The sequence below is a fragment of the Lycium ferocissimum genome, chromosome 12, assembly GCF_029784015.1.
Source record: "Lycium ferocissimum isolate CSIRO_LF1 chromosome 12, AGI_CSIRO_Lferr_CH_V1, whole genome shotgun sequence".
Lineage (NCBI taxonomy): Eukaryota > Viridiplantae > Streptophyta > Magnoliopsida > Solanales > Solanaceae > Lycium > Lycium ferocissimum.
Window position 1 is genome coordinate 39,295,605 of NC_081353.1, and position 21,396 is coordinate 39,317,000.

General features: G+C 33.6%; 1 protein-coding gene across 2 annotated transcripts; it reads right to left on the reverse strand.

Moving 5' to 3' along the window:
* Positions 1 to 793: 793 nt before the first annotated feature.
* On the reverse strand, positions 794 to 12,561 carry LOC132038951 (vacuolar-processing enzyme-like). 2 transcript variants are annotated; one of them, XM_059429456.1, is made up of 9 exons: positions 12,331 to 12,561; positions 4,990 to 5,154; positions 4,760 to 4,916; positions 3,846 to 3,931; positions 3,547 to 3,746; positions 3,055 to 3,103; positions 2,607 to 2,816; positions 1,383 to 1,589; positions 794 to 1,238 (listed from the first exon to the last, which is right to left on the reverse strand). In XM_059429456.1, exons 1-9 carry the CDS (start codon positions 12,523 to 12,525, stop codon positions 1,056 to 1,058), a joined length of 1,452 nt encoding a protein of 483 aa, XP_059285439.1. In that variant the 5' UTR covers positions 12,526 to 12,561; the 3' UTR covers positions 794 to 1,055. The 2 variants fall into 2 exon arrangements, with proteins under 2 accessions (XP_059285439.1, XP_059285440.1); XM_059429457.1 differs by lacking the exon at positions 12,331 to 12,561 and adding an exon at positions 6,708 to 6,949.
* Positions 12,562 to 21,396: the final 8,835 nt, after the last annotated feature.

A 21,396-nucleotide genomic window follows, 5' to 3' on the forward strand; every position in this document is an offset into this window, starting at 1 on the left:
GTACATGTGTGCACACAGGCGGATCTAGCTTGTAACCTATATGTATTGAGAAATTTTAAATATGTATAAATTGTTGACTGTGAACCTACATATTATCATATATTAACTTGAGGCCGTTATAGAAATCCATAAGCTTCAAATCCTAAATCTAGTGCATTTTCTTGCTAGAACTAAATGCAAAAATCACATTAGATGATTTGATACATTGAGTATGTTTTATTTTGTGGCATATCTATCTTATTGTTGTGACAAAAGAGAAGCATATATTTTTGGGCATATCTTGTTATTGTAATAAAGAGAAGCAACGTAAGTCCACCAGATATGAGTTTGATTAACGAAATTGCAAAGAAGAGCACAAGCAAAGCTAAACCATTTTAATTTGAGAGCAAGTGTTGATACATCATGCACCCTTAAGTTAAATGATTAAACCTGCAATTTTGAAACAAATAATTGTTATTGAGAAGGGAAAGAATAAAGAAAAATGAATTTCTAACTCAAGAGGGAATGTTAAACCGGTTGGTTCAGAAAAAATCACAAAAACGTCACAGAAATCCAATGATCAACTATATTACCTGTTATTTACACCCTATGGCACTTTTAGGCTACTCTTCAAAGTATGTCGCCGTTAGCCCATTGGAGTACATTTCGCCTTTAAAAGGGAGTTAAGATATAAAAATTATATTTTGCACACAGATCTATTTAAATAGTGGCCTCCAAAAAAGACCATTTGTGCGATGGGTTTGACTTTAGTTTGTTCCTGAAGAGAAATAACATGTTATTGAGGACTTTACCCTTTACTTGCAATGAGAAATGTGCTCCCAAATATATTAAAGAGGATACAAGTGTGCTTTTCATTTATATTTACAGAGTAGCCATTATGCCAATAGAGCACCAATTTACAAACATGACCATGAGTCTTGATACCAATAATGGTAAACTTCACTGGTACCAAGCATCAAATCACAATTTACAAACAATGACATGAATCTTGATGCTGATAATGGTAGTTTTACTATTACCACCATCAAAGTGTGAGACTGCACATTCCATGGTATTTATGCACTAAAACCCCCACGGAGGGAACTCCAAGTATTGGAGGGGATGCTCGGGCAAGCTTGTGCTGATGCTTCCACCATCTGCTCCATCTTAATTCCAGCATTGCAGATATTGGCAATGGAGCGCATGTGTTTCATTCCATATTGGGATAACGATCCACAGTGTGTCTCAAACATTCGTACCTGCACATAGGATAAATTAGTTTTGATTTCCGAGACATAAAAGCCACGAAAATCTAAGTATGTTCTATTTAGTCAAGCTATGACAATGAACCAAATCTCAAACAATTAATCAACTCTATGAGATTGCAGGCTTTTTGTACTTACGAAGGATTTAAGGCATGCCCAGTCATCAACAACAGGCTGACCAGCAGACCGAACACGCTTCAGCACCTCAGGACCTTTTTGAATTCCAAACAGAAGCTTACCAACAAGGGCAATGCTATCGTCTAGGTGTATTCTGTGTGACATAGCTTCAGTGAATTGTTTCTGAGCTTCAACTTTCCGAGCAGAGCCTTCAGGAGCCTTGCGGAACTGAAAGAACAGGAAGTCAGCAATAAAGCATTTCACATCAGAGGCACATAGGCTACACAGCTCATTATGAACATGATAAGCAGACAAATTGGGCACGAATTTTCGGTAATGCAGCCAATTAATATATAAACACATAAGACCTGAGAATTACAATATGTTCCTTGTTAAAAATATCTCATTGCAGCTTAGCACAACCTTGGAACACCATTAAAGTTCCCCGATTAGACTATGTCGAGAGCAAAAGAATTGGTCAGACTACCCATGGGAAGTCCAAGACTATCTTTTCCTTCTTAAACATTGGATATCAATCAAATTCCTGAGTTAATATCTGAAATATTACTTAGCCAATTTGTATGAACTATTGAATCTTTTAGATTATTTAAAAAGATTATACTCCTTGGGTCCCTTTTCATACAACATATGTTTGAGTAGACACGAGTTTAAGATAAAGTGGCAGTGGAAGAAAATAGTAAATTAATAATTGGAAAAGTTGGTCTGATAGAAAAACATTTTAACAAATTTTAATATTAAAATAATGATGAAAATTAGTTTGGCGGAGAAAAAATAGCACCAAAGTTCAAAAGTAGAACGTTAAATGCATTTGACTTTTGAAAGCTGGATAATATTGTTAATGGAATAGCGACAAACAACTTGGGACATCATAAATGGAGTGTCATATAAATTAGCAAGGAGAGACAAATCGAAAGTGACAACATAGCGACAGGAACTAAAAATCAGTACTGCCTGTTTAGCATGACTATCGTTCATAAATGTAATGCTATTGTCTTTTTGGAAACAGCTATACCACATTAATATGGTTATCTAACAAGGCACCCTTAGTGGCAACATGGTGCAAACATATTTTTTAAAGAGGACATACCGTTAACTAATTTGTCTCAAGACGTTATAGCTAATATTTGATATTATTGCTTCTTATGTGTAGGGTAAACTCCCTTTCCTCAAACTCAGGAATCTCTGAGTTCTACCAATAAAAACACGAAAACTATTGGAGCATACCTTGTCCCAGAAATGCAACAGATCTGCATCACGCTGGTTGACAGCCTTTGATGATGCCCCCAACGAATTGTCATCCACGTAAGTGTAGTTATCATTTGAAGGATTTGTACCCATATACATGAACAGAGAATCCATACTCAGTTGTAGATCACCAAATTGCATGACATGGGAACCATAAGCAGAATTTCCATGAGCAGTTCTCTTTTTGACCTGCAAAAAACCAGCAGTAGAGACGTAACTACACATAATGATTTAAATGGCACCCTTATAAAGCATATAGAGAAACTACATCATCAGATCGTTACTCGTGAAACCCCTTTCTTCTCGCTTTTAACAATAGTGAAACATTTGCTTCAGCATTCTAAATTCCTTATTTTGTTATTATTTTTACGTTCTAAACTACCACATCAGCGAGATGACTTGATTTTCAATGTCCACAAGCACTTACCAGGTGATACTGCTGCCTCAAATTTTCAGTCCGCAAATTGTGCATTTCACTGCTCAGAAATTGAGACACAAAATGGGTCAGCAGCAAAGTATAGGGCTAATAAGACCATTTATAAGCACAATTGTAGTTCTTAAACTTAAAACCCAGAGCGTAATTTAAAGTCTAAATTTAAAAAGGACAAGTAATGAAAACGTAAATCCTCATATAACAAGTCCCTCCCTCGTTGCATTGGCAAGTCACAGCTCACATGCATGTAATTTAGTAAGCACTGGCACATCCTCCCGCAAGGAATATAAGACTAGTTCAACCTCTAAGACTTGACGAAACAATAAATCAACAGATCTCAAGAATTTCAAGTAAAGTCAGGAGAAAAAGGACAAGCACAAGTTTCATAGTCATTTAAGCATAGAACAATTAAAACTCAATATCATCCAACTCTTGACATTAGTAATTATACAAAATGGCTGGCAAAATTCAGAAAGCTGCACGTACCTGTCCTCCATCCAGGAAACAGCATACAAGTCACCCAGGCAGGTCTCATATTCCGGAGGAGCACTAGGATGATCTCCAGGACAATAGGTTCCCCAGCTGCTCTCTACGGCATTTGAAGCTGTTGTCGCATAAATATTTAAACCTTCAGGAAGAAGGCCCTCAAAGATACTGCCGGACTCACAAGCTTCAATGTACAGTACCTGGAAATAGTAAACAAAAGAATAAATAATTAAAAATAAAGGGAAAATGAGAAAATGACTTCAGAAATATTAAAAATTGCATTGAATATAACAGCTCACCAAGCTTTTATATGTTCGAGCGGCATGCTTCTTTTTCAACGCATCAATCAGATCACTGGCATATAGATAAGGATTGGTAGGCATCCCTAGTATACATGACAGCATATAGATATGTAAAAATGGTAGTGATATAATGTATGCAACCTATAATGCCACAAACCAAGTTTATGAAACTATAGTCGACTGACAGCAAACACGCAACACTTAAAGGATGATATTCTATCTAAACATCTTTTATTTCACTTCCCAAGAAAATACCACTTTCTCATTGATCCACAAAATAATAGAACTACAGAGTACAGACAGAGGTGCTCACTCAAAGCATGATGACTGAAAGTGAAGGTGGTTCATGAACAGACACTGTAAAGAGACAAGATAGATAGAGATTACATTTAAGCTTTGTACTGGTGATTTCATTCCCCATAGCTGTCTATAGTATACAAACCATGTCATTGCCAATTAGGATGGTAGAGGAAAGGTCAATTTGTGATATTGGAATCATGAGTATAAAGTTCTTGTTTCTTAGAGATATTTTGCCTCATATAATTTGGTTTGGTGTTGGGGGAGAGGTTGGATTAGGGGACCAATGCCACAATTTATATTGGTAAACCAATTGGCATACTGAACTCAAATGACAAACAGAATATTCAAACGTATAAGCGGATTCAGCAGATAATTACCAAAGACAACATTAAATAAAGATTATTTGCTTGCCTGACTAGAACCAGAACGAATAGACATCATTCATATTCAATAGACATAAAGGTCTTGTCGTCTCGAGTTGAAGCTTAGATGCAAAGCCGTAATATAAGGTGATCACACATTTCATGACAAATTAGTATTAAATGCGCAAGATATAGAAAGCAAAGCAAAAGCAAAGCAACAACCCAAAGGGACATGAATAAGCTACTTACCAAGCACACCAGGGCCACCATGATCACTATAGAATATGAAAATATGATCATTTGGACCACTATCCACCACCTTCCCGCTACCTCCAGTAAGAGCAGTTTTGTTACCAAGGAGAACAGCTAAAAAGTTGTCCACAGTAACATGATTTCCAGTGTAATCCTGCCTCAAGAGATAGCACATGAGACAGGAGTATAGTTTAGGTACATACTAAACTATGATGAAAAACACCTACCTTAGGGACTCCTTTGTAAACATCCTCGCCAGCAGGACTATTAATGATAACTCCTGGTCTTGGGTTCTCTTTATTGTAAGCAATGTCATCATACATGAACACAATAATATTTTCATCTTTGAGACCACCTTTTCTCAACAGCTGATACGAGTGGCATACATCAGCCTGATAAGAAAGTCAAGGTTGACGAGGCTTAGTAATTAGTAAACATATGAAAAAAGAAAAATTATATAGACACTTCACAACGTTACAGTTAGAAGCCGGTTTATTCCATTCTCTATTGCCAAATCTGATTTATCAAAAAGAAGGAAAATGCTGTCTTAGCTAAACTTTTTATAAACGGATTTGTTTTTTAACTGGCTGGTTATTGTAACGGGATGCATTTCACAAGATCTGAAAGCTACAACAAGCTTAGTTTTGGTAAAAATGTAGTGCAAGAAAAAGGCTCCATTTGTCAAATGTACCACCACTAGATGAGGACTCAAATAACAAAAGGATCACATGTTCCAAACTATCAAATTATCTAGTATGCTAAGATCTGACCGACACCAACGCTCTTCATTTCTTTAGTGGGCATGAAAATATTCACATGAAACCATTGCTTCATACAAGCTCCTCGAGATCAAGACAAATAGAAGAAAAGAATCCAAATAAGAATCAGAAAATCTCAGCGGGAAAGTGCCCACAAGTCTCAAATGATATTATAAGAGAATCAACTGAGAAAATTTATCTCTTGTGGTGGTCACCAGCAGAGACCTATCGCGTGCTCAAAGAAATTTTAGACTAATAATGATGAAAGTTTAGCTTTTTAAAGTATTACACCGTGTCCATATAATTGTCCATAACTTTTGATTTTAACAAGTACTAAAATATAACCAAAGTCCAAATTCTAATAAGTGCAGTATCAGCTTTTACTAGGTTCCCAAGCTTCAAATTTACATCAAACGAAAACCTAGAACTTGTGAACGCATACTGATATACATGAAAATCTGCATCCAAGTACACGTTTCTAGCTCGCTAGCTCATTCAACCAACCAAACAAAAAACATCAAAAATGATACAATGAAAATGTTTCTCAGCAGCAACCATCTATGTACATAGTATTTAAAAAGAGATAATGATAAAAAACACACCTAAACTATCACCTTTTCGCGAGTTTCTCACTACAACTATCAGTTGTCCTGAACAGTGGCGGAGCCAGAATTTTCATTAAGAAGGCTCAAAATATAAAAAAGTAAATATACGAAGAGCCAAAGAGGGTTCAACATCTACTATATATACATAAAAAAAATAATTCTAGCCATGTATAAACAATGTTTTTATTTTGGCTGAAGGGGGTTCAGATGAACCCCTTGGCCCAATGTGGCTCCGCCCCTGGTCCTAAACTATCATCATCTATGTATTAAAACACATCTAGTTGAGTAGATGGTAATAGTTCGCGTAGGAAGAGGGAGCTGCTAATAGTTGGTCTAATCAGCTCGGAGGTGTGTTTTAATACATATTCATATAGGGAAAAAACAGTTAGTTTATTTACGAAAAGGGAACAACTTAAAGTTAGGGCGCGAAACAACTGATAATTCAAGTGTATTTTTGACGTTTAACTCATTTAAAAAACATGTACCCATATCCAGATATTACAAAAATAAAATAAAAATGGATCAGAAGGAAAACAACTTGTACTAATTTTAAAAAATAGCCAAAATAGTCGAAATAACCACCTGATGTCTATAATTCCAATAACCATTTGATCCAGCAAGAAGTACGGCCCATCTTGTTCCAACAGAATCATCATCGGCTTCATCGAAGAATCTAGAACCTTCCGATGGAAGTTTTAAGACATTGCGTCCTTCCACGGTGGCAAGGACGGAAAGTCCGATGATTAAGAAAATTCCGGCAACGTTAATCATCATTAAAAATAAAAGTAAAGTAAAGTTTATGCCTTGGTTTTATAACAGGGAGAAAATATGATAGTTTACTTCAACTAGAATATTTAGAGTGGATTTGACACGTGGACGACTGGGATTGAAAGAAGGTTACATGCTTTTCTGTCCTTAGTAAAGGAGCGGTTGATGGCACAAGTAACGAAAAACGTTTTACTCTTCCGTACTAATTTAAATTTCTTAATTTGATTTGACACAAAATTTATTAATTTGTGATACTAAATTAAATATGTATAATATATTAAAATATTTTTTAAATTTGACAGATAAATATTTAAATTATTAATTTACTAAATATTAAAAAAAATTAAGACAAACCCCACAAAAAAGAAAAGTAAAACAGTTAAACTGAGACGATGCTCGTCTCTCCAAATTTGAATTATTCGCGTCATGAAATAACAAAAGATGATAGGAAGCACTTGAGAAAATATCATAGTTTACTTCAATTGGATATTCAGTGAATATGACGTGCACGACTGGGATTGAAAGAAGCTTTTGTGCTTTCTCTTGCCTCCAATTTTTTATTCTTAAAGCCAGGGAGTGGGTGGTAAGACCGGTTGGTAGGACTAGTAATGAACAATTTTTTGTTAAAAATAACAAACTTAGTCTCACGTTTGGTATAACCCCTTGAATGTGAATTGGTAACTATTCTTTCATCCTTAATCGTTGGTCTCGTGTTCAAATCATGAGTGTGAAGTCGATTTTATTAGGAAGTGTTTTACTTCGAATGTGGGCTTCTCCCGACAAGAATTCAAATTTATTCAGGACCCAATATGAATACCGAACACCTGAATTAAAAAAAAAAAATTGCAAAAAGATAGATAGCACATTAATGTATTATGATCATTGTGAGAACATATTAGTATATGTTTTTTTCCAGCATTCCATTCCTTCACCTTGACCCAATCGACCCACGTTACATTTCTATTCGCCAAGAGATCAGCCGGTTGCATTGTCAATAATGTCAACAAACATGGTCGCAAAGTAATGCTCATCACTCATCAGCATAACACGTTGGCTTGTAGAACTCCACGAATTTGGGGTAGATTTTTGTGTCTTCAACATCTTGTATTTCAAAAGTTTGAACTAATATATAGTAATAGTATGAATTATACTACTCGCTCCGTTCACTTTTACTTGTCCACTATACTAAAAATAAATTTTCAGTTTTACTTGTTGCATATCAAGAAAAGGCAAATCAAGGAAAGACAAACTTTTTTTTTCTTGTTTTATCCTTAATATTAATTATTCATTTTCAAATGATTCTTCAAGTCCAATGAGACTATACACCAATTAATATGAGTATTATAGTAAACTACTTACTTCATTTATTAATTTTTATGGGGAGTGCAAAGTCAAAAGTGAACAAGTAAAAGTGAACGGAAAAAATAGTATGTAAATATGTAATAAATGATGTACTGTTAATTGATTAATTAATGGAAAAGATAATATCTCATATGGTCACTCAACTATGAGTGTTTCACTCAGAAAGTCACTTAACTTTGTTTTCTAACCAGAAAATCACTCAACTATAGGTGTTTCATATACAAAGTCACTCAACCAATTTAAGTGATTTTTTAATTACATTTTGATGATTTTATTTAAAGTCAACATTGTAAGAAATAAACAAATACCCATTTTCATTATTTTATTGACCCGTCCGCTTAATTTGACCACTCAAAATATATTGACCAATACCTTTTATTTTACCCTCATTCCCTACTAAATTATCCTACAAAATTATAATGGATTCCTCCTCTCCCTCTCTCGATTAGGGGGTTACTAAATCTCCGTGACACAGAGACACAAGGATCAAATTTCCTTTGAAAATAAAGATAAAGAAAAAGAAAAAATTGAACAATGATCAGATTATTTGATTAAACTAAACCTTAGACAACCAGAATAAATGGTACCATAGAAAAATGATAAATTGAACTATGTTTAAGCTTGAATTAAACTGAACAGCGTTGTCTTTTGAATTGCTCAAGAGAAACCTTGGTATAACTAACTCGATAAAACTATTAGTTTTCATCATTGTAATTATGTAGAAAAATAGGCAAATGGGGGCATCAAAAAATTAAGATCATTGAGATGTACTGAAATTCCGAGTGAACTAATTTTTCTTAACATCATGATTAAAAAACATCACTCCTAAGAATTGCAATTTTTCTGAAGACATCAGTATTTTGAAGTGACCAATCAAACCAACATAGCTATTGAGGGGACAAAATATTTAAAAGTCCGACGGTGGAGTTTGAACTTAATTCTACAAGTTGAGTTAAACTCCACAACTGTGTCCGAATATGATTTATTTGCCATTCATGTTTGGACAAGCAGCTAACGAGTAGCAATTTTTTGGGTTTCACCTAACATGTTTTGAAAGGAAGTAATTGCACGGTTTGACCTTCAAATGGATTGGTCTCTAATTTTAGCCCTTCAAATGTGTTGGTTTTTAGTTTTTGCCCTTCAAAATTGAATTTATGCTTAGCGGGGCATCAGTTCTTAAAGGCACAAACATAACATGTGGGTATTATGATGTGTAACTTATGCTCCTTTAGGCATACGTTCGATTTTGAAGGACAAAAATTAAAGACGACAAATTTGAAAGCCAAAAATTAAAGACCAGCACAACATAGGGACAAAAGTACAAATGACCTGTTTGAAAGAGTGCATAAGGAATTTGGGCTTGGGATTAGGCCCAGACCCTGCGGTTCAAATAAAATTCCAAAAATATATCACTTAAATAAATATTGTACTTGAAAGTTCGATAAGACCTAATCTAACGAGACATCTAAGACATAAATGTCCAAATAGACTCTATTCCAAGGAGATATCAATTAGTTTTGTGATGCTTTACTAATTTGTTTTTAGTTTTATGTCCTTTATAAGATTTGAAAATAAACATAGAAGAAATCTGAAAGCTTAATGATGTAGTCCACTCACCACAATTATTGAAGAGGATCGTGACGATGGCAAGGTACACGATTCCACAACATAAGATATAGCGGATCATTTTCCTGTTAATTCCAGCAAATGAGGACATGTCCCTCGAATTCTTCAATGTGGTGACTCGTGAGACAACTGACTCGACTCTCACCAGACCGAGTATAACATTTTCTTCTCCTTACCCTCCCCTAGCAATCCTCAAATTCTACGACTTTCCAATCCTATGTGCTGCTTCCGTCAAAAGTTTCTTTCTATTGTTCAATTCATTGACACGTGCCTCCAATCTCTCCAATTTCAATTTTGAAAAATTTACCCCGAGGACCATACCTATTATAAAGTACTGCTAACAACAACCATTATAGGTATCCCACTCCAACAACTAGCCTTGCTTTCGAGTACTAAGCCTCCCATAGCATACAATAATAGGAAATCTATGTGATTCCCTGGCCCATTAAACATCTCATCCGCGCGCCCTTCCATCTCTAGCTTTTTAAGTTTTAGGTTAGATCCTAACCTCTCAACTTCTACCAAAGCAGTAACATTGACACTGACGGCGAGCAAATCACCAGAGAAGGAAGAAGTGGAGGCAAACTCCATGTCATCACTTCAAGAATTAAGAACTTATCTAGAAACTAAACTTCATTCCACTAAAATATAAACAAAAAATAAAAAGAAACACACATGGTTCATCTAGTCATATTTCTCTTCAATTTTTTTCCCTTCTCTGCCTCTATGATACCCAACCTATTTGAATTCCTTTTTAATTGTTGATACTAACCCATTGAACTGACACCTCAATGTTATGGAATCGAAGAAACGGAATAGAAAGTCGAAGAGATAATGAACAAAAACTTATTGCATTAATTCATTACATTGTTTTTTGCACTATAAATAAGAGATTACGTCACTATTTATAGAGAACTAAAAGAAAAAAATAAAAGGAAATATGTTATTTTCCTTATAGATACTAAACTAAAAGAAAACTAAATATTATATAATTAATGTAGATGCTAGACTTAAAAGAAAAATAAATATTATAGAATATTCCTAGACTAAAGAATGTAAATATTCTAATATTAATGTAAATCATAACATAGAAGCAACGCAAAGTTTAACATTCCCCCTCAAACTCAAGTTGGTGCATCGTTTGAACACTTGATTCTTCTTCTTCTTGAACGGCTTGTAAAATTATTTTCTAACTTCATCATGACCGATCCTGTCGGTTTTCATCAATGAACATTTGTGGGACTTTCAAAGAGATATTGATGTTTGTCATAGTTTGAAATAATGTGAAAAATTAGTATGGATTGACAATTGGTTTAAATATCCCTGCCTTAAAAATAAAAGTAAAGGTTAAAAATTGATTTAAAATAACCCTGCTTTAAAAATAAAAGCAAGATTTAAAATTGGGTTAAAAACTGCAGTGCTTTCAAAACACTCTTATAATGACTGATTTTTACAAATTTAATAATGGAATATAAAAAACATCTGGCTAAAGAAAATAAAAGAGAAAGTTAGTTAATACATGATAAGGTTCCTAATAGAAACTTCCTTGTAAAAAGATAAAACATAAGTTGACTTGATTAGTATAAAGTCCCTTTCTTGGAGATTCTATCCAATTATCAGCCCCGATGCGGAAAGAAGTAAATAAAGAAGAGTTGAAGACGGCTTAACAGTAAGAGAGAACCCCCTCATCTCGTGGCTAGGAACATCTATGTAGATGGGATTGGATCTGATACGGTTATAGATTTCCGCCTCATTTTCTGCGGCGATTACATTCCTAAACGTAGTGAGCGATTCAGAACTTGATGAAGGTTCCATTTCTGCAGGCTGTGAATTTGCACTTTCATTCGTGAATAGTGGCGGAGCCAAGATTTTCGGGAATTTCTCACCTTAATTATCAGTTGTCCTGAACAGTGGCCGAGCCAAGATTTTCACTAATAAAGTTCAAAATATAAAAAAGTAAACATACGAAGAGCCAAAGGGGGTTCAACATCTTAAAAAAAAAAAAAAAAAAATTAGCCATGTATAAATAATGTTTTTCTTTTTGCTGATGAACCCTCTCGGCCCAATGTGGCTCCGCCCCCGGTCCTGAACTATCATCATCTATGTATTAAAACACACCTAGTTGAGTAAATGGTGATAATTCGGGTAGGAAAAGAAAACTGCTAATAGTTGGCCTAATCAGCTCGGAAGTGTGTTTTAATACATATATGGTGATAGTTTATGTAGGGAAAAAAACAGTTAGTTTATTTACGAAAAGGGAACAACTGAAAGTTAGGGCGTGAAACATGATAAAAAAAAATTGATAATTCGAGTGTGTTTTTGTGTTAACTCATTTAAAAAACATGTACCTTATCCAGATATTACAAAAATAAAATAAAAATGAAATAGATCAGAAGGAAAACAACTTGTACTAATTTTAAAAAATAGCCAAAATAGTCGAAATAACCACCTGATGTCTATAATTCCAATAACCATTTGATCCAGCAAGAAGTACGGCCCATCTTGTTCCGACAGAATCATCATCGGCTTTATCGAAGAATCTAGAACCTTCCGATGGAAGTTTTAAGACATTGCGTCCTTCCACGGTGGCAAGGACGGAAAGTCCGATGATTAAGAAAATTCCGGCAACGTTAATCATCATCATTAAAAATAAAAGTAAAGTTTCTGCCTTGGTTTTATAACAGGGAGAAAATATAATATTCCCTTCGTTTCAATTTATGTAAATCCATTTAACTGGACACTATATTTAATAAAGAGTAAAGACTTTTAAAATTTGTGATTCAAAATAAGTTTTGAATATTTGTATGATTGTAAATTATTTCATAAAGTGAATTTATTTTCAAATTAAGAAAAAGGCTATTTATTTTGATACAGATTAATAAGGAAATAGGTTCACATATATTGAAACAGAGAGAGTAGTTTACTTGAATTAGAATATTTCAAATAGATTTGACACGTGGACGACTGGGATTGAAAGAAGCTTACATGTTTTTATTTCTTAAAGTCAAGGAGTGGTTGATGGCACAAGTAGTGAAAAACGTTTTACTCCTTTGGTGTCAACTTAAATGTCTTAATTTAATTTGACATAAAATTTAAAGAATAAAAAAATTATCTTGTGATACTAAATTAAATATGTATAATATACTAAAATATCTTTTCAATTTTGTTATTTTAAATTTATCACATAAGATATTTGAATTATCAACTTAAAAAGAAATAGTTTTTTTTAGGTAGATCTAAAAGAAAAGTAAAACAGTTAAACTGGGACGGAAGACGTAGCAGAAAGTTCGTCTCTCCAAATTTAATTATTCCGTTAGGCACATTAACTTTTAACGGAACCTTACCCGCAGGTTAGGGAACCGGCCGGTTTCCGATTAAAAAACCGGAACCATTTAGCCGGATTCCTCAGGTTTCTGAAAATCTCAAACCTAACCGGTCCAAAAAAAGCTTCAAAACCTCCTTCTTCTTTTTTTGTATTATATATATATATTATAGTATTTATTAGTATATTGTATATATTTACATATGTTATACAAGTTTATAAGTAAAGTTTAAATATTCTTAACATGACTTAACATCAAGTCAGCAATACAGAATATACGTCTATACATATATATATTAAGTTATATGCTTAAGTTAACACTATATACTACATATACCTAAAATACAGTAAGAATATACGTATATATATCAATATACCTAGGTTATATAACTTATATATATATATATATAGGGATAAGGCACTGTTACCCCCCCGTCTTATCTACAAAATTCACCTTTATTTTTTTTTCACGCGCTTCCATTTTTTCCCTATTACCCCCTAAACTTATTTAAAATGGAATAATTACCCCTGCTTGATGTGGCAAGGAGAGTGTGTTTCGCTCTCTTTGAGAGAGTGAGAAACATAAAAAAGGGAAAACTTAATTTTTTTTTTCTTAAAAATACGCATTTTCTTAAAATTTGAAAATAAATCTAGTCTTCCACATTTAGTTTTAAAAAACGGGTTTTCCACATGTTAAGAAAATAATTAATTTTTTCAAAATTTTATAAAAATTTAGTTTTTTTTTTTCACATTTTGGCAAGAAAAACACTTTTCCGGATTTTATTTGAAAAATAAAAGTGTACTAAGAAAATGAAATCATGAAAATCAAGATTTTTAAAGACATTTTAAAAAAATAATCAAGTTTTCCATATTTTTAGCAAATCCATTTTTCCATATTTAAAAAAAAATCATTTTTCAGTTTTTTTTCTTTTTAAAAAACGGGTTTAAAAAAAAACAAATTTTCAATTTTTTTTTAAAAAAAAGGGTTTTAAAAATCATTTTTTTAAAAGAAAATTCAAATTTTTAATCCATGTTTTTAGTTTTTTTTTTTTTTTTAAATGGGTTTAAAAAAATCAAATTTTCAAATTAAAAAAAAAACGGGTTTTAAAACTCATTTTTTTTAATGAAAATTTAATTTTTTATTTTTATTTTTAAAAAAATTAACACGTAAGCTGAAAAAATTAAAAAAAAAGAAGAAAATAAATAAATACACATGTGGCAAGGAGAGTGTATGTCACTCTCCCATATGAGAGTGGCATCAGCGTTTAGGGGGTAATTATTCCGTTTTAAATAAGTTTAGGGGGGTAATAGGACCCTAGGAAAGGTAAGGTGTGTCGTAGCAATTTTGGGTATAGTACAGGGGGGTAACAGTGCCTTATCCCTATATATATACATACTTTAAGTATACTATATATACTTATAACTTATGTTATTTATAGCTTAATTGTTTTTTAAGTTTATAAATTCGTATATACGTATACATATATATATATATATATATATATATATATATATATACCTAAAATATAGTAAGAATATACTTAAGTAAGAATATACTTATATATATATATCAATATATGTATCAGTATACTTAGGTTATATAACTTAATATATATAAATATGTTTAAGTTATATATAACTTATATATATGTATAACTTAATATATATATATATATATATATATATATATATATATATATATATATATATATATATATATATATATATATATATATATATGTATGTATGTATGTATGTATGTATATACATACATATATATATATATAACTAAAATATACTAAGAATATACTTATAATATATAGTATATATATAACTTAAACATATATATATATATATATATATGTTTAAGTTATATATATACTATATATTATAAGTATATTCTTAGTATATTTTAGGTATATTCCTAACTTTATAAAAGTAAAAATATGAACACAAGTAAATAGAAGAAAGCTCGATAGGGCCATATATTTTATTCATTCTTGGATAACATTTATTTGCAAGTTGTAGTTTTTTTTAACTTGCAAATAATACATGAGCGGATAGAAATAGTAGAATAATAAAATCACCAATTTTGAACCATTTCGTTAATTTCCCCCACATCATATTCGGTCATAGAAATATCTTCAAAGTCTTCCATTTGGTCCGGTTCCACTAGCTATCAAATCTTCAATTTCTTCCTCTTCGCCTTCCTCCGCTTCTAAGTTTTGGTTGCGTCACTCCGATCTAATCCAATCGCGAATGCACACTAGTACTTGCAAGCTAAAGCCGGATAATGAATGTCTATGGTCTCCAATTTCTTTGTCTTCCTTAGCTAAATGCGCTCTCCGAAGCCACGGTTGATACTTGAACCGTAAGGATATCTCGAGCCGTTCTTGAGAGTATCGGATAACTTGCCTTGTACTTCTTCCACCATGCTAAGACGTCCAGTCATCCCGGTTCCTTGATATCCACATTTGGTGCATCAAATAAAAGTTATATTCATCAAAGTTTGCAGTACAAGAAGAAGTTGGCTGTGAATGTAAAACTTTTAAACCCGACAAGCCCTTTTTGCTACTCTGAGAAGTAGTAGGGTGTGGAGCAACGGGTGTAGCACGTTCTTCCAAACTACAATAATGAGTAAAATTTTCTCTAAACTCATCATCAATAACGAGTTCGGCTTAAGCTAAAGATGGTTGAACCCGATGACATGTAATAGCAAAAAAATCTAACTTGTTAAGACTAAGACCCCGAATCGGCGGTAAGACAAACATTACAATTTAAAGAATTAAATATATGGCCCAAATAAAATCTATATTTTTAAACAAATCTATAACATCGGCTCTACAAGTACTTCTAGGAATACCCTCGAATAACGAATTATAACAACGTTGAATGTAAGGAACAAACCCCGTACCCGATGGAAAGGAAAATGGTAAACAATCATAAGCTACCATTTTAGCTATTTCTACACGCTCTTTTTTCTTGTCATACTTAAAATTTCTCTTGGTTCGTGGTCTATCGTCATTTGAATCCCCCCACATTTGAACCCGTTTGCTCTCCCCAAACATCCATATGTTTGGTTTTCATATGAGAATTTAGTGTACTCGTTCCACCATCCTTACCAGTTCCTTACTTAAAACTAAATACTTGTCCACATAGGGTACATGTAGCTGATTGGTTTTCCCTATTCTTAGTCATAAATTTCCAAACTTTAGCTGTTGGCTTACGAGTTCTAGGCGGTTTGTCTTGTGTATGTGATTGTGCAGGACATGTATCTCCTATGGGATTTTCGGGGGGTTGTGTTTCATCATCATCATCTAAGTCTTCATTAAAAGTGTCGGTAAAATGTTGTTGCATTGCCTCATGACCTAAAAGTGGATTATTTCCTCCAACATCAATACCTAAATTAGGTGTTTCTTCCACAAATGTTTCCTCGTTAAGCCCCGCCTAACAATACCACTACTACTACGGCACCACGTCTTAATCTCTTTGACATTATTAAATAGAATTAATTTAAATCACAATCAAATAAATCACAACAAATTAAATTGCTAGAATTAAATTGCGTAAATTAAATTGCGAAAAATAAATTGCTAGAATTAAATTGCAAAAAATAAAGATAGAGTTGGAACGAAGGTACCAAATTGCCGGATTAATTTCCAACAAAGTGAAGGCGGCTAGAATTGCAAATCCACCAAAGTTACTTCGGATTGTTGCAAAATCACCAACTCCACCAACAATATTATAATTACAAAATTAATAATTGAAACTATAATAAGACTTTGTAATATTTATTTGAGAGAAATATATAGTGACTAATTATTGCAAAGTAACTATAATTGAGAGATTGAGATTTGAGAGAAAGAGAAGAGTGAATTGGTGTGAATTAAACTGAAAATGAAGAAGGGTTTATATAGGGGTGAGGGATGGGTTAAAGTGTTAAAAATAATAATTTGGGGGGTTGGGGGGGCCAAAAATTAAGTAAATGACCGTTGTTGGCAGGCCATTTTTGCAAATGGACCGTTGCCAACGGTCCAATTATCTGACCAACGAGCTCTTTAATTTTTTTTTTTTTTTTTTAATTTAACGGTTTAACCGGTCCGATTCCGATTTCAAAAAAATGGGAACCGGACCGGTAAAAGAATTAACGATTAACCGGAACCGGTTCTACCGGTTCCGATTCCAGTTCCGATTTTAACCGGTTCAATCGAACCGGTTGACGGGCTTAATTCCCGTCATGAAATAACAAAAGATGATAGAAAGCGCTTTTTGCCATAAAAACTATTATAACAGGGAGAAAATATCATAGTTTACTTCAATTGGATATTCAGTGGATATGACGTGGACGACTGGGATTGAAAGAAGCTTTTGTTCTTTCTCTTGCCTCCATTTTTTTATTCTTAAAGCGACGGAGTGGGTGGTAAGACCGGTAGGTAGACAAAAAGACATTTTTTTTGCAAAAAATAACAAACAGGTCTCATGTTTGGTATAACCCCTTGAACCAAACGATTATGGTGAGGTGGTAAGTCTTCTCTCCTTTTTAACCGTTGGTCTTGGATTTGAGTCATGAGTGTGAGGTCGGTCACCACTAGAAACGAAGGTTTTTCTCCATTGACATTCAGTAGAAATTTATTTCATAAAATATGATTTTTTCATCTCATTCCTACCGAATCAGCTGATTGAAAAAACGCATGGTGGTAAAACGCAGTGAAACTTTCTAAATTTTTCGTGTGAAAACATTACTATTTAGGTTTTTTCCCATCGACATTCACTGGGAATAGCCACTGAATATTTTTCAGTGAGAAATTCAATGGGAAAATAGTGATTTTTTAATAATGAATTTTAATTTGCTAGAAAGTGTTTTACATCTAATTTGGGACTTCACGAAACGAATTCAAATTTAATCGGTTTTCAGTACGTAGACGCCGAGTGAAATAAAAAAAAAACGATAACACATTGATGTATTATGATCATTGTAAGCAGTGGCGGATCCGAGTTTAAATCGTGGGTGCTTTATTTTGGAAACCAAAGCACCCAATTTTCTTATTGTTTTCTAGGGTGCTTTTTTAAAATTTACAACCAAATTTCATATATTTCTTATATAACTATACCTAATCTACGTCGGATTTAATGGGGGCTGGAGCACCACCAAAATGCACATAGGTCCGCCCCTGATTGTAAGAACATCCAATGTGTTTTTCCAGCATTCTATTCATTCACCTTGACCAATCGACCCACCTTACACTTCTATTCGCCAAAAGATTAGCCGCTAGCATTGTAGTCAACATGGTCACTAAGTAATGCTCATCAGCCCAACACGTTGTCACGTTGGCTTGCAGAAACTCCACGAATTTCAAGTACAAAATTTATTTAAGTGATAAATTTTAGGAATTTTATTTGAACAGCAGAATCTGGGCCTAAGCCCAAGCCCAAATTCCTTATGCACTCTTTCAAACGGGTCATTTGCGCTTTTGTCCCTATTTTGTGTTGGTCTTTAATTTTTGTTAGGGGCATATCATAATATCATGATTGTATACATGCCTTAAATAACATACTCTAACTAAGCATAAATTCGATTTTGAAGGGAAATTTTTTTATCCTTCAAATATGTCGGTCTTTAGTTTTTCCCCATCAAAACTGAATTTATGCTTAGCCAGGCATAAGTTATTAAAGGCAGAGACATAACTTGTGGATATTATGATATGTAACTTATGCCCCTCACAAAAATTAAAGACCAACACAAAATAGGCAAAAAAAAAGTGCAAATGACTGGTTTGAAAGAGTGCATAAGGAATTTTTAGGCTTAGGCCCGTATCTTCTCGGTTCAAATAAATTCCTAAAATATATCACTTAAATAAATTTTGTACTTGAAAGTTCTATAAGACCTAATCTAACGAGACAAAAATGTCCAAATAGACCCTATTCCAAGGAGATCATTTCGTTTTAAAGGGTCATTTAGTTTTGTGATGCTTTACAAAAAAAAAAAAAAAAAAAAAAAAAAATAGTTTTATGTCCTTTATAAGAGATCTTCATTTTTACACATAATAGATCTGAAAATAAATACAGAAGAAATCTGGACGTTTAATGATGTAGTCCACTCATCACAATTATTGAAGAGGAACATGACGATGGCAAGGTATAAGATTCCACAACATAAGATGTATAGTAGCGAATCATTTTCCTGTTGATTCCGGCAAATGAGAACATGTCCCCTGAATTCTTCAATGTGGCGACCCATGAGACAACTGACTCGGCTCTCACCATACCGAGCCGAACATTTTCTTCTCCTTGCCCTCCGTTAGCAATCCTCAGATTCTCCGGCTATCCAATCCTATGTGCTACGTCCGTCAAAAGTTTCTTTATTGACACGTGCCTCCAATCTCCCCAATTTCAATTTTGTACAATTTACCCCGAGTACCATACCTACGATAAAGGTAATGCTAACAACAATCATTATAGCTATCCCACTCCAACAAATATCTTGCTTTGGAGTACTAAGCCTCCCATAGCATATAATAACAGGAAACCTATGTGCTTCCCGAGCCCATTAAGTATCTCATTCGCGCGCCTTTCCATCTCCAACATTTCGAGCTGTAGGCTAGATCCTAACCTCTCAACTTGTACCAAAGCAGTAACATTGGCATTGACGGCGAGCAAACTACGAGAGAAGGAAGAAGAGGAGGCAAACTCTATGTCATCACTAAGAATTAAGAACTTATTTAAAAGCTAAACTTCGTTCCACTAAAATATAAACAAAAAATAAAAAGAAACACACACTGTTGATCTAGTCATATTTCTCTTCAATTTTTTTTGCTTCTCTGCCTAGATAATACCCAACCAATTTGAATTCCTTTTTAATTGTTGATACTAACCCATTGAATTGACATCTCAATGTTATGGAATAGAAGAAACGGAATAGAAGATCGAAGAGAAAATGAACAAAAACTTATTGCATTAATTCATTACGTTGTTTCTTGCCTTGAAAATAAGAGACTACATTACTATTTATTGAGAACTAAAAGAAAAAAATAAAAGAAAATATGTTATTTTTTCCTTATAGATACTAAACTAAAAGAAAACCAAATATTATATAATTAATGAAGATCTTAGACTTAAAAGAAAGATAAATATTCTAGAATATTCATAGACTAAGAGAAAGTAAATATTTTAATATTATGTAAATCATAACATAGAAGGAACGCAAATTTTAACATTCCCCCTCAAACTCAAGTTGGTGCATCCAATTTGAGTTTGAACACTTGATTCTTCTTCTTCTTCTTGAACGTCTTGTAAAATTGCTTTCTAACTTCATCTTCAATGACCAATTATGTCACGACCCAACCGAGGGCCATGACGGGCACCCGGTGCTAACCCACCCGGGTACCTCTTAACGTACTCTCATATTCACATCTAGGTGAGCCACATGGCCTACTCATAATTTATATGCATTAATAGTTCTAATCTCGTTGGGCAACAACACATTTATATCATCATTAATAACAATGCCCATATCCATATACACAAGCCAACGAGGCTATCAAAATGATATACAAAGTATGAGCCGACAAGGCTAAGGACATCTAATCATATACAACCTCTCTGAGCCTCTACAAAGAGTAGAGTATGTCACATCATATAGGCGGGACGGGACCCGCCATGCCCGTAGGTATGTACACAAAAGAATAATACCAAAAGGCGCGTAGCTACGGATGAAATAGAGCTCCTCTATGCGGTCCCCGAATAAGATATCTATGGATCAAGGCTTTGTCTCCTGTCTCCTGCGGGCATGACGCAGCGTCCACAAACAAAAGGACGTCAGTACGAATAATGTACTGAGTATGTAAAGCATAATCAACATCATAATAGGAGCATAAGAAATAGCATAAGATGGGAGAATCAGGAGATAGTAGCCATCATCGTAATTAATTACTTGTCTTTCATAGGGACTGTCATACCCTATTTTAACCGGGGTCAAAATAGTTTACAACATCCCGGATAATTCCGGAGTTATTTAAAGTCAAGGAGTCGCCACCTAATTATTTACGGTGAATTAGGACACCTAAAGTTTATTAAAGTAGTTATCTAAAGTTAACTCTGTTTAAGTTTGGCGAAACTTGAGATTCTAGGTAAGGGTTCAATTAGTCTAAAGGGAAGGTATTAGGCATCCTTTAAGACCCATTAACAATGGTTAAC

Excerpts from the sequence above, each read along its gene's own strand:
- LOC132038951 (XM_059429456.1), bottom strand. The coding sequence starts at position 12,525 with ATGATGATGATTAACGTTGCCGGAATTTTCTTAATCATCGGACTTTCC. Across the intron at positions 3,932-4,759 it reads TGGTGGCCCTGGTGTGCTTG|GGATGCCTACCAATCCTTAT; the intron begins GTAAGTAGCTTA and ends CATGTATACTAG. Across the intron at positions 3,104-3,546 it reads GTTTCCTGGATGGAGGACAG|TGAAATGCACAATTTGCGGA; the intron begins GTACGTGCAGCT and ends ATTTCTGAGCAG.